Below are 14993 nucleotides of genomic sequence, written 5' to 3'. Positions count from 1 at the left end.
CCCTGAGATCATGACCTGAGCTGAAGGCAGACGCTTAACCGACTGAGCCACCCAGGCGCCCCCATAATATAGATCTTGTAGGGTTCTTGTGAGAAGTAAGATCATGTGAAAGAACTTACTAATTTATAAACTGCTCTACAGTGTTAAATATTATTGGCATTACTATCAGATACTCTGTTAAGGCTACAACATCTAGAGGACACTGCCATAGGAAGGGGCAATTTACTGGCATGTAGCATTTGTTTGAGACTAGCCTCCTCTCTGGGTTCATCATATCCCCCCCCCCCCCCCCCCCCCCCGCCAGGTGTGTGAGCCAGAGGAGGAGAGGAACAGAGTGCCCACAGTGCTACTGCGGGCGTGCGCTACCTCGGGGCCGCCAGAGGCTTCTCTTGGGCTGGGGGTGCTGGGCTCCATGGACATTGCTGCTCTTCACTGTCAGGAAAACTGGGGACGTGAGGCCCCAGGAAAGTCTCCTCCACACACACACACACACACACACACACACACACACACACACACACGTTCACACCCATCCCTCAGTCTCCCTCCTCCCACCACGGTGGGCTCCACATCCCAAAGGAAGGAATACATTCCTGGCATTCTGGGCTGGAGTTCTTAGACTGTGGTCCTTGTACATCAGCAGCGCATCTGGAGTTACACAGAGCACTGAATCTCAACCGTGTAGGATAAGTGAGTTGGCTACTATTTAACAGGAATGAGAAGAAAAGGATGAGGGGATTTTAGATGGACTTAATGAGATGCTGAAAATGAGATACTGGTGTAATGTTACCTCCATTGTTATTGTTAAATGGTCCCATATTCTGAAAATCAAATTCAGAACAGGAGATATATTATTATCCCGTTTCTATATAACATATGAGGAAAAAGAGAAAGGGCTCTAGAAAGAGTCACACTGAACTGTTAAGAGTGGTGGGTTCTTTCTAGCAAAGAGGGATTTTTGACCTTTTATTCAGTATGTGTCCTTAGAGTTTGAATTGTTTGCAACAAATATGATTTGTATTCTATGTGTTACTTTTTATGATAACTGCAATCCCTTGTTTTTATTAGGACATTGCCCCGATAATTTAAAACCACTTAATTTTTAGGGGTGCCTGGGTGACTCAGTTGGTTAAGCGTCTGCCTTCTGCTCAGGTCGTGATCCCAGGGTGCTGGGATGGAGCCCCGCATCGGGTTCCCTGCTCAGCAGGAGGTCTGCTTCTCCCTCTCTAATAAATAAGATCTTTTAAAAAAAGAAATAAAACCACTTAATTTTTAGATTTTCTAAGTCTGCTTTTAGGGAACATTTTAAACATTGTGAGATGTAGCAAAATACAAAAGAATATATGAAAACATATATGTACAATTTAGTCAATAATAAAATAAATATCACTGAATTTATTCACCCAAGCTGAAAAGCAGAACATTACCACATCTCAGAAACCCTCAGGTGTCTTCCCATGCAGGCCTTTCCCCATCATGAGAGAGATTTTATATAGAATTTTGTGTTCATCATGCTCTGCATGTTTTCCTAGTCAAAGAAATAGTTTACTTTTGACTTGTCTTTAAATTGCATAAATGGACCCATCTACTAGATAATCTTTTGAGATTTGCTTCTTTCATTCAATAGTGTATCTTCGGGATTTATCTGTGTCTGATCGCAATGCATTATTTTCCTCAAATGAGCACAGCAGGACTTATTCATTCTAAATCTGTTGGTGGATGTTTGGGTTGTTTCTAGTGTTTTCTATGATGCACACTTATGCTCTCCATATGTTTCCTAGTGTGCATATGTGGGACTCTGCCTGGGCTCTGTCCATAGAAGTGGAGTCCCAGGTGCTCCATGGCCTCGTCAATACCTGGATTGTCCAACTTTTACATTTTTGCCAATTGGTATTTTTAAAAACTGTTGTCTCATTAGATTAATGAGGATGAATATCTTTCAAATGTTTATGGGCCTCAGGTATGTCCTCTTTGCTGACATTCCTGTACAATTCCTTTGCCCCTCTTCCTTTGGATGGTGTCTTTGTTTCTTGGTTTATAGTAGTTTTTTTATAGGTTCTGAATATTAAGTGTGTTGCAAATATCCTGTTTTCAGCTTATGGTTTATCTTTTTATTCTCTTTATAGTGCTTTTTAATGAATAGGTTCTGAATTTTAATGCAGTTGGATTTATCTGTCTTTTCCTTTTTGGTTTGTGTTTTTAAAAAAATGTTTCAGAAACTGTGAATCTTTCTGGGGTAGGCAGAATAATGGCCCCCAAAGATGACCACGTCCTAATCCCCGAAGCCTGTGAATATGTTATGTTAGACGGCAAAGGGGCATGAAGGCTGCTAACCAGCTGGCCTTAAAACAGGGTGATTGGCCTGGATCCAGGTGGGCCCATACAATCAAGAGAGTCTTTAAAAGTGAAGGGGATTCAGAGGGAGATGTGGTTACAGAAGTATGGTTGGGACTTTTGGGAACCTTCAAAGAGATGTCACATTGCTGCTTTCAAAGATGGGGGAAGAGGGCCCTGAGCCAGGGAATGCTGACAGGCTCTGGCGCTGGAAAAGGCAAGGCATTGGATTCTCTCTGGAAGCCTCCAGCAAGGAACGTGGTCCTGCTCACCCCCTGATTGTAGCCCAGGGAGACCCACGTTGGATTTCTAACCTACAGAACTGCTGGATAATAAATTTGTTTGGTTTAAGCCACTAAGTTTGTGGCCGTTTGTCATAGCGGCTACAGACAACGAACACACCAACTCTACCTTGCTTCAGCTTAGTTGTTTTTAAGGAAAACGGACTCTCCTATTGAGCCCAAATGGGCTACTTAGTGCTTTCTACCCACTGGTGTTCCCTGTACCTCCAGTTCAGAAGTTCTCAGCTCAGACTGCATGTGAGCAGCACCCAGGAGGCTCTTTAAAAAAATACTGGTGCCGAAAACAAAAATAAAAACACCTTGATGCCTGGGCCCCAAACTGGACCAATTAGTCAGAATCTCTGGAAGTAGGAACCAGACATTAGTATTTTTCCCCCAGTACCACTCCATCCCTTTATCCATTAATGCATCTTTTATGGGGGATCTATTTTTTTTTTAATATTTATTTTATTTGCAAAAGAGAGCCTGTGCGTGAGGAGGGGGGAGGGGCAGAGGGAGCGTGAAAGAGAGAATCTCAAGCAGACTCCCTGCTGAGTGGGGAGCTCGACTTGGAGCTTGATCCCAAGACCCTGAGACCATGACCCGAGCCAAAATCAAGAGTCAGACGCTTAAGAGACTGAGCCACCCAGGCGCCTCTTGGGGGGATCTATTTTAAAGTAAATTGCAGACTTGAATAAACCTCCCCCTAAATGATATACATATATTTAAAGCTCCCCAGACAACTCTAATGCAGCCAGGGTTGAGATCCATGGGATTAGGTCAAGGGTAAGCCCTTTCTCCTGGGGCAGCCCTTCAACTACAGACTTTGATCAGCCACTCCCAAGCCTGTCCTTTAAGCACTGATACTCATTTCCTCTACATAGCTTCCCACCTACCGATCTCATTGATTGCCTCTGGACCTTCTTACCCTGCTCAGCAATACCCACCCAATGTTTCTGGTGTTAAATGGAAAGAATACCTGCCTTCCCTGTAGCCTTGAGCTCTGTAGGACAGAGGCACTGTTTGATTCAATTTTCATATTCTCCCCTTTGTGCTTTTTAGTGGATTAGTGAACACTGAAAAAAACTGTTTCACTTCGTCAATAGGATAGGCTCAAAGTCTATTTAAGCATAGCCTTATTTTGTTTAGGAAAGCAAGCAAAATGTTAGTTTGGTTAAGTGCCAATATTAAGATGGAATAGAAAAGTGGACTTAGTCACAGACCAGGAGGACCAGCAGGGGCACTCAGGGTAAGAGATAATTAAAGCTCCACACCAAAGAGATCTTTAGTGTGAGAAAGCAGGTATTTCCTTGTGAGGAGAAAGGGAGAATAAACAATCAGTTGTTTTTCTTCTGTTAATTATTCAATAATTCTGGCATATATTTGCCATGTTAGAAAATTTAACCACAGGTTACTTTAACCTCTTTGAACAGCTGTAAAATATTTTCAACCTAACTTCTCAAACTCCTCTCTGAGAATTTGAAATATTGTTCTCGGTGTTATGAATTTGAGCAGGGCTGATGTGTGAGAGCAGCAACAAACCTGCTTCTCTTAGTTTCCCCTGAGATACAAAAAACAAAATTATCTTTGGATCTTTTCCATGGGGAAATCTGTTTTGTCCATGGGGAAGGAGAAAAAGAAATCCAGCCCCTAAAGACTAGCAAGTAAAACCTCTTCATACTCTCCAGGCCACTTCTTTGGTTTCAAGAAAATGGATAAGAATTATGTACAAGATTGATCAATTATTGCTAGCCTAAATAAATTGTAGCCTTTGTGAGTTCAGAGAACTTTCTAGAAAATAAGTCAATTAAAAAACTCAACTTATTTAATCATTAGTTCTGTTACTGCAAACTGCTTTGCATTTATACTTAAAGTAAAGCCAAAATGACCTTTAAAAGGAAAATATTTATATCTGTCAATATTTACTTCAAGATTCTGAAATCTTGCTGAAGAAATCAACTAAATTTTATTTGGCTTTGTTTGTTTTTCCATTTCAGCAAACATCACATCATCATCATGCCAAACTTAGTATGAAAATTTTCTGAGATTGGCTTCTGGAGAGCAAGGCCAGGGTAGCTTGGGGGAAATTAGAGAAACTTTGCTTATTGGGGGAATAGGAGAGTAAATAAATCCCTAAAGAACTTTGACCCCTATAGAGCAAGAGATAGAAGACTCAGATATTTTTCTAAATGCCCTATGTAAGTATTAAGAGAGAGAGAGTGTGTGTGTGTGTATGTGTGCGTGTGTGTGTGTGTGTGTGTGTGCATGTGTGTGTGTGTGTGTACGCATATATATGTATCACCACACTGTGGCCTATACATTTTCTGGCTTCAGAATTGCTTTTTCTTTCTTTTCAAATCATGTTCCAGATAAGACAATCTCATTACTCCTAGATATGAGATTTTTTTTTCCTTTGCTCAGTGGAGGATAGAGATGGAAATGGCATATTTACTGCCAAAAAAATTTCAAAACACTCTACAACATTTAGTTTCTCATAGAATAGGGAAGATAAGGAGGTATCTAATTATAGTTGAGAAACTACACTTTATTTTTTCTGGGAATTTATTTTTTTAAGTTTCTATTTAAATTCCAGTTAGTTAACATGCAGTGTAATATTAGTTTCAGGTGTACAATATAGTGATTCCACACTTCCAAATAACACCCAGTGCTCATCACAACAGGGGCCCTCCTTAATCCCCATCACCTATTTCATTCATCCCCCCACCCACCTTGTTCCCTATGGGTAAGCGTCTGTTTCTAAGCGTCTCTCTCTCTCTCTCCCCTTTGCTTGTTTTGTTTCTTAAATTCCACATACGAATGAAATCATGTGGTATTTGTCTTTCTCTGACTGACTTACTTAATTTAGCATAACACACTCTAGCTCCATCCATGGCATTGCAAATGGCAAGACTTCATTCTTTTTTATAGCTGAGTAATATTCCATTGTATACATACACAATCTTCTTTATCGATTCATCAGACAATAGACACTTGGGCTGCTCATTTTCTCTCCCCATGTCTCCCCCTCCAGCCCCCGAAACCTAGGTACTTCAATTTAAAAAAAGGGGGTAATAAAGAATTAATGAGAACAGGCTGATTACTGCTCTGCTGGGCTAAACCACGGCTCTCTGGCTACTGTAATTTGCACAGTGGCCATTTAATTGCTCTGTGCCTCTGTTTCTTCACAGATAAAAACAGGGATTAGAAAGGACATAAGTGGAAAAGACTGCTTCAGAAATGTTGTAGATGTCACGTTACAGTCCCTCTCAACTGTAAAGGAATCTTGGGAGGAAGAGAAAGAAGGATTTTTGCATGAAGTACATCAACTAGCAAGCAACCCATTTCTAGACCATGTACTTACCGATAATAACAGTGTTGTCATCAGCAATTAGCAACTTGCTGTGGACATAGATGAGCTCAGTGACTAGGTTTCCTTCAAGCTCTGCATGTGTTCTAAGGCCACAGAATGAGATGTAATTTATCCACTGATTGCCAACTATAAAGTAAAAAAGAAAGTACTAACATGAATATGACCGAGTTCATTAAAGGCACATTAAATTTTATTGCTTTTCAAAACAAATATACTACTTAAACAGGTGGTTAAGAATAGATTGTATTGTGTGTGTGTGTGTGTGTGTGTGTGTGTGTGAGATTTCAGAACTCACCCAGGATCAATTTTTGCTATCAGAAGAGTCTTTTACTATTAATCTGGATGAATATACATTTTTATTTTTTATTTTTTTTTAAAGATTTTATTTATTTATTTGATAGAGACAGATAGTGACAGAGATAGCAAGAAAGAGCACAAGCAGGGGAAGAGGCAAAGGGAGAGGGAGAAGCAGACTCCCTGTGGAGTAGGGAACCTGACACGGGGTTCGATCCCATGACCCTGAGATCATGACCTGAGCCGAAGGCAGCCACTCAACGACTGAGCTACCCAGGCGCCCCTGAATATACATTTTTAAAAAAACATACTGGAGTGCTTTCCATGAATTACCTTTTTCCAAGGCAATCCAAAAATATTTTTAATGATTTGGCGAGTAACTGTTGAAGAGTGATGATTAAAGCAGAGCCAGAGTAGATAACCCATGACTTCAGTGTGACATTTGCATCTATCTTGGTTGACACCCGCTGCAGTTTAAATCAGATGCAAAAATAATGCCCAAACTATTTGTTATATACATACTGTATCATATTCAATGCAGAGCAGCAGTTAAATTTTATAGTCTTTGGATAAATAAAAATGTTGGCGATTAAATAACACCCCTTCTACATCAGTAACATTAGGAAATGGAAGAATCCTAACTACATTTGACTTTGGAGAATCTTCCTCAGAGCAAGTGGTACCAGGTTTGTACTTTAAAACGCTGCCCCATCATCATGTGAGGGCCATTCATCTGATAAGAAGAAATGAATTCCATACCAAGCCAACCCATAACCATTATCCTGGCATGAATGTTAGTCACACAATTTTATGGTCTCTCTCCCACATAGCGGTTGTCCTGGATAAGGAGGGTCTTATACTAAGAATAAATGGAGTGGAACCAAACCATCACGAGTTCTAATAGAAAAAGAATATAAATTTTTTTTCTTTAAGAGAATCTGAAGCATATAATAGAAACAATGGCAGTTCATGTTCTGTTTACTGAAGTTTCCATGTATTACTGATGCTTTCTATTATTCTGTTGATGTTATTCAGTATTTCTATTAAATCTGGATATCTTGGAAAGAAATTCATTCATAGGTTAAATATAGAGATTCCTCCACTTACAGGTAAACTTTCCCTTATATATGTAAGTAATATTGTAGCTGTTTGCCAAGAGTTGATGTGTTGATGTACTAGTACATCATGTGTAAGAGATACATTTCTAAAAAGTGTCATGTAAATAAGATTTTTGTAAGTCAATTTCTTCCCCATTGTTAATGTTATATTGGAAAGCTGCTTCATCTAAAGCATCAGCTTCTCTTTAAATGTCCTCTGATCTAGGAGAAAGAGGTATTTCCTCTTTTAAGCCCATCATACCCATAAAATTCCTGGAAAATATTTCTAACAAAACATCTAATATATTACTTTACAAACATTCACATCTAATTCTCCATTTCTCCCACCGTTACAGAGGTCTTATACATTTTTGTATCCCCATCCTTGCATAGTGCTAAAAGACACTGAATAAATGAGTGAATTGATGAATGGATAGTCAGGTGACAGCTATTATTTTAGCTTTTGGTTTTTTCTGTACCATCTGTTTTTCTGCAGCTGGCTCATGATCTAAAATTTCAAGATAAAGCAGATTTTTAAAGGCATCATTCTTTGCTAAAGTACATAATTTTTTTGCAGTCACTTCCCATAAAAAATCCACATTGAACAATATGGTAGCCCAATGGTTCTCAGTGTGCATAAGGACTGCCTCTGCAAGGGCCTGCGAGAAGTAAAATCTGGAAACCCTCCCCAGAGGTTCTGATTCAGTAGGAATCCATAATTCATAAGTTCCCTAGGGGATATCATTCTTTGAACAACACTGTTGCAGAGCTTTGGTATTTATAGTTTTAAGATTAGTGGCATACTTTCAGGAAATAATACACCATGATAAAGTGAGATGCGTTCCAGTGGTGCAAGTCTGCTCGATATGAGGACATCTATTAATATAAAACATGATATTGATCAATCTAGGGAGAAAAATCATATGATTATTATAACAGATGCTGAAAAGTTTTTGACACAATTCAGCACCCATCCTGGATAAAAACAATGAAGAAAGAAGAAAATGATGAATACTTTCTTAACATGCTTAAAAATATATAATATATACATTATACATGTATAATACGTCTGTGCGTGTAGAATATCTTTAATACTGCATAACATTGCCTTGGAGGTATCAGCCAATACACTTAAACAAGAAAAATCACATAAGGAAAACCAGCTCCATTTCCAGATATGATAGTATGCTTGGGGAATCAATGATAAAACTATCTCAAATGGTAAAAGAATTAAACATGATAACAGGATATCAATTAACATATAGAAGTCAATAGCCTTCATACACACAAACAATAACCATTTAGAGGATAAAATCAGACAAAATGTTGCTTACAATGGCAGCAAAAAAGATAAAACATAAAGACAAACAATAAACTTATCAACAGATGTGCAAAATCTTTATGAAGAAAAAATTAAAACGCTATCAAAAGACACAAGGATAGACTTGAACAAATGAAAAGACATCCCTTGTTCTGGGATAGAACAATTCAACATCAAAAAGATGCCAACTCTCTCCATGTTAATTTATAAATTTAATATAATCTCAGTAGAAATACCAACATGTTTTTATGGAGTTAGAAAACTTGACAAAGAATGTCTATAAAAAAAAAACTGGGAAAGAAAAGCACTGAGGGGGCATTAGCCCTATCGCATATGAACACACACTATAAAGGCTGTATAATTAGAACAGTGCTGCACCAGCACATAAACAGACAGCTAAACCACTGAATGGAAAGTCAACAAAGAGACCCAAGCACATACAAAAATTTTGCATATGATAAAAGTGGCATCTCAAATGTCAACGACTTTTGCATAAAGGCCTAGAGCTTTTAGATTTTTTTTTTTTAAGATTTTATTTATTTGACAGAGAGAGACACAGGGAGAAAGGGAACACAAGCAGGGGAAGTGGGAGACGAAGAAGCAGGCTTCCCGCTGAGCAGGGAGCCCGATGTGGGGCTCGATCCCAGGACCCTGGGATCATGACCTGAGCCGAAGGCAGACACTTAACAACTGAGCCACCCAGGCACCCCAATGCCTAGGGCTTTTAAATAAAAGGTGCTGGTATCATTGCATAGCTATTAGAAAAAGAAAAATTACCATGCATACCTCATACCAATCACAAGAATAAACTCCAAATGGACCAGAGATCAAAATGCAAGCATATGAAACGACACACGTGTTAGAAGAAAAGAGTAAATTCTTTATTATATAAACCGAGTGTAAGGAAGGCTTTAACTATCTATAGGCAATAAAAGAAAAATATCAATAACTTTGCCTAGATTTTAAAACAACACATGACCTAAAACACCACAAGCAAAAAAAAAAAAAAAGAAAGAGAGGGACAAATGACAAAGTGGGAGAAAGTATTTGCAGTGTACGACACAGATAAAGAGCTTAGAGTCCAAACCTATGAAGAAGTCTCAAAATCTTGATACAAAGAATGGGCAAAAGACATAAACAGACAATTCACATACACGAAAAGATATTTGAATGATATTCTTCCTCACTCATAATACAAATGCAAAACTACCCTGAGAAACCATTTCTTACCTATGATATCAGCAAAAAAATAACTGTCAGGGAGACTGGGTTAAAGCAGGCTCTCTCATACATTGGTGGTGAGAAACAAATTGGTACAAATTTTTGGGCGGGGAGTTTGGCAATATCTATGTATCTATTACAAAAGAATGATAAAGCAAAGAAGATAAAAGGTTAACATTTGGGAAATCAGGATGAAGGTGTATGGCTGTTCTAGAATCCCTTCTATAAGTCTGAAATTATTATTATTTTTTTAAGATTTATTTATTTATTTGAGAGAGAGAGAGCAAACACGAGTGCCGGGGGGAGGGGGGAGGGCAGAGGGAGAGAATCTTAAGCAGACTCCCCGATGAGTGCAGAGCCCGACTCGGGGGGCTCGATCCCACAACCCTGAGATCATGACATGAACCGAAATCAAGAGCCAGATACTTAAGCGACTGAGCCCCCCAGGTACCCCAAGTCTGAAATTATTTTAAAATAATTTTTAAAAAAGATTAGTGATGCTGACTAGCTTAGCAGCCTGAAGGTTTAAGACATGTAATAATATGTAATTTTCTAAGGCACAGATTTGTGCCATTCCCTAGCAAGGCTGGAGAATATCGACAACATATCAATTAGCTGGATAGCTTCACAGCCCACCATCCATAGCTACTTCCCATCCATCCTTGCCTTTGAAATAACTCCTATGAAGTGATAAAAAAAAAACAAAAAACAAAAAACAAAAAACTTTGTTTCTTTGTGAAAAATGCCCCTCACAGAAGAAGAAAGCTAAAGGTTGGTACCAATAACAGAACCCAAAAGGAAAGATCTGGGTCCTAGCCAGAAAGCGGACATTTTGGATTAAAGCATAGCCTGTTAGAGTGCAGTGGGGGTACCCATCCAAGATGTGAATGATTCCACCAGAAAAGAAGAAAAAGCAACCTGAGAAGCTATTTCGGCCAGTACTATATTCCGTGAAGAAAACTGGCTCAACAGCTAATAGATACAAAGTTGGAGATGTGAACTTGAGGTGTGAGGATATACTGAGCAAACAAGTGCCTTCTGAAGAAAGTATGAGAAAACCAGGAGCATGCAGAGGAGTGATAAAGAGCCATTACTGGAAAAGCATCAGGTGGTTTCCAAATATTATGTCATGGAGGTATCTGAGAATCTGGAGGTGTACATAGGCCCCTAGGACATATCTGTTAGGAACACAGGTGCATATATACCTCAAAAGATGGGAATTCAATACAAAAGACTCTTGATATTTACAAGGAAGTTTCGTGAAAAGACTTCCAAGAGTTGTTACAGGCTTTTGTTACTGAAAAAGTTGTAGCACTTCATATAGGTACATTTCTACATCCTGATTGAAAACCTCTAGACCTTGTGTTAAACTATAATCAATTGGCTGCTGAAGTGCCATAATTCACAAAAATTATAAAAATGAGAAAGATATGCTTTAAATTAAACCCTAAATCCCTAAAGATTGGTGTGTATGATAATTGCAGTCTACTAATACCTGCTGGTTTTCTTTTCAGGAATTTCAACATATTCATAGCAGAAGTTTTGTTATTTCTAAAGAATTGAAATAGTAGAGAACTACAGTTCTCTATCCAATTAGAGATTAGCTATTTCATGTATTTAAAACCCACTACACATTTACAAAAACAAAACCAACAATATAACATTGTACCTCAGAAAGGGGCATTATGTAATTAATCTGTTCTTTATGTTTAGAGTATGAACATTTTTCCCACTGAGATGCCTGATTTTGACTTGTTCCCAGGGAGCTTGGAAATCTTTTCATAAGAGGGCTTAACATTGAAATTACTTCTTGTGTTAAAATCCAATTTTTCCCCTGAATAGGCAAAGACAGGCGAAGGGTCCAGAGCCAAAGGAATGCTTTATAATAAGCTCAGGCATTTTTATGGTTGAGAGAATAAATAGGTTTGTTCTGACTTTTGTTCTCCTAGAACCTCACCTTTGCATTTTTGCTAGTCCCTGTCACCACTGAATGGCTTTTCCGATTTTGTTTTTGTCAATACTTCATTCATTATCATCTTCATTTTAAGTCATTAGAAACAGAGACAGTGATAATGCTCTGGTAAATCTTCTCTGTCCTAGATGAAATTAGATACAACTTTTGAAAGTATTTATTATGGGTGATGTACATATCTCATGTCTACAGTTGTTTCTAGAGAGTTGACTGAGCAGCCCATTAGTGAAAAATTATTAAACATCCAACACACACACACATGCACAGTATATATTTTAAATTATCATGTACTAAAAGCTTAATTTTTTTTGAAAGCTTCCAAATCATTTATAAATCCATGTACCATACAATTCACTCCTTTAAAATGTACAACTCAGTGGGTTTTTTTTAGTACATTCACAAAGTTGTGCGATCATCACAACTATCTAATTTTAAGACATTGGTATTACACCAAAAAGAAATGCCACGCCCATTAGGAGTCACTCCCCACTCCACTCTATCCAGACCCTAGCAATGACTAATTTACTGTCCTGATTCTACAGATTTACCTATTAAAAACATTTCATAAAAATGGAATTATATAATATGTGACCTTTTGTGTCTGGCTTCTTTTTATTTACCATGATATTTGCAAGGTTCACCCACGTTGTAGCATGTATCAGTATATTTCTTTTTATATATAAGTAATATTCCATTGTATGGATATAAACATTTTGTTTCTACATTCATCAGTTAATGGATACTTGGGCTGTTTCAAGTTTTTCACTATTATGAATAATGCTGCTATAAACATTCATGTGCAAGTTTTTGTGTGGATATATGTTTTCCAATTCTCTTCAGTATACACTATGGAGCAGAATTGCTGGGTTACATGGTAACTCTATGTTTAATTTATAAGGAACTACCAATTGCTTTCCAAAGAGCCTGTACCATTTTTTTTAGAGTTTTTATTTAAATTCCAGTTAGTTAACATACAGTGTAATATTAGTTTCAGGTGTACAAGATAGTGCTTCAACACTTCCATACAGCACCCAGTGCTCATCACTCTTAATCCTCATCACCTATTTCCCCCATCCCCCACCCACCTCCCCTCTGGTAACCATCAGTTTGTTCTCTACAGTTAAGAGTCGGCTTCCTGGTTTAACTTTCTCTCTTTTTTCCTTTTGCTCATTTGTTTTGTTTCTTAAATTCCACATGAGTGAAATCATATGGTATTTGTCTTTCTCTGAGTTATTTTGCTTAGCATCATACTCTCTAGGTCCATCCATATCATCACAAATGGCAAGATTTCATTATTTTTTATGCCTGAGTAATACTCCATTGTGTATGCGTGTGTGTGTGTGTGAGTGTGTGTATGTGTGTGTATACACAGCACATTTTCTTTATCCATTCATCAGTTGATGGGCAGTTGGGCTCTTTCCATAAGTTGGCTATTGTAGTAATGTTGCTATAAACATCAGGGTGCATGTATCTCTTTGAATTGGTATTCTTGTATTCTTTGGGTAAATACATAGTAATGAAATTGCTGGATCTATTTTTTAACTTTCTGAAGAACCTCTATATTCCTTTCTAGATTGGATGTACCAGTCTGCATTCCCAAACAGAGCAAGAGGGCTCTCTTTCTTCCACATTCCTCACCAACATCTGCTATTTCTTGTGTTGTTGGTTTTAGCCATTCTAACAGGTGTAATGTGATACCTCATTGTGGTTTGACGTATATTTATATTATTAGATTCAGTTTAGTAATATTTCACTGAGGTATTTTGTGTCTATATTCATAAGGGATACTGGTCTGTAGCTTTCTTATAATGACTTTGGTTTTGATATCAAGATAATATTGATCTCATAGAATGGGCTGGGAAGTATTCTTTCTCCCTTATTTTTTTTTGGGGGGGGAAGTTTGTGAAGAATTGGTGTTCTTTTGTGGATGGTAGAATTCATCCACAAAGCCATCTGAGCCTGGGCTTTTCTTTGTAGGAAGACTCTTGATTACTCAGTTTCTTTGCTTATTATAAATCTACTCAAGAGTTTTAGTTTCTTCTCAAGTCAGTTTTGGTAGTTTGTCTTTCTAGGAATTTATCCATCTTATCTAGGTTAACTAATTTGTTGACCTACAACTGTTTGTAGTGTTCTTCTATACTCCTTTTTTTTTTGTAATTTGAGTTTCTGTTTTTTTACTTGGTCAGTCTAGTGAAAGGTTTGCCAGTTTTGTTAATCTTTGCAAAAAATCAATGTTTGGTTTCATAATTTTATTATTTTCTGTTCTCTACTTATGTCCCCTCTGATCTATATTATTTCCTTCATTCTGCTATCTTTGAGTTTAATTTGTTCTTCTTTTTCCAGTTTCTTAGGGTGTAGGGTTTGGTGATTTGAGATCTTTCTTCTTTAATATAGATATGTGTATAGCTATAAATTTCTCTCTAAGCATTGCTTTAGAGTGTCTCCCACATTTTGATATGTTGTCTCCATTTTCATTCATATCAAAATATTTTCTAATATCCCTGTTTCTTCTTCAATTCTTTGGTTATTCCATCTATTGTGAATTTCTAAAATTTCTTTTTGTTATTAATGTATAATTTCATTCTACTGTGGCCAGAGAACACACTTTGTATGATTTCAATCCTTTTAAATTTATTGTGACTTGTTTTATGGCCTATTTGGCCTATCCTGGTGAATGTTTCATGTGTACTTGAGAATGTATATTCTGTTGTTATTAAGTGGAGTCTCCTATAGATGTCTGCTATGTCTAGTTGATTTATAGTCTTTTTTTTTTAAGATATTATTTATTTATTTTGACAGAGAGAGAGAGACAGCGAGAGAGGGAACACAAGCAGCGGGGAGTGGGAGAGGGAGAAGCAAGCTTCCCACTGAGCACAGAGCCCGATGTGGGGCTTGATCCCAGGACCCTGAGATCATGACCCGAGTCGAAGGCAGATGCTTAATGACTGAGCCACCCAGGTGCCCCTAGTTGATTTATGCTCTTAGTCTTCAGTTTCAGTGCTGATCCTCGGTCTAACTATTCTATACAATATTGAACATGGGGTATTGAAGACACCAACTATTATTTCTAAATTGTCTATTTCTCACTTCAATTCTGTCAGTT

The 14993-nt window shown here is 37.8% G+C and overlaps 1 protein-coding gene across 5 annotated transcripts in view; it reads right to left on the bottom strand.

Annotated features, from left to right (window-relative positions):
• The window catches only part of PLD1 (phospholipase D1), a 188820-nt gene that overhangs the window by 15714 nt on the left and 158113 nt on the right, over positions 1-14993 (bottom strand). For 4 of the 5 annotated variants that reach the window (XM_032407210.1, XM_032407211.1, XM_032407208.1 and 1 more), the window contains one exon: positions 5977-6111. In XM_032407210.1, the coding sequence (XP_032263101.1) occupies positions 5977-6111 (135 nt within the window). Of the gene's footprint in view, positions 1-5976; positions 6112-14993 lie in introns of those variants that run through there. The other variant, XM_032407213.1, reaches the window with a different exon arrangement.

The sequence above is a fragment of the Phoca vitulina genome, unplaced genomic scaffold (genome assembly GCF_004348235.1).
Source record: "Phoca vitulina isolate PV1807 unplaced genomic scaffold, GSC_HSeal_1.0 scaffold8, whole genome shotgun sequence".
Lineage (NCBI taxonomy): Eukaryota > Metazoa > Chordata > Mammalia > Carnivora > Phocidae > Phoca > Phoca vitulina.
The sequence above is the reverse complement of the archived record's forward strand: the minus strand, read 5'-3'. Positions and strand labels throughout refer to the sequence as shown.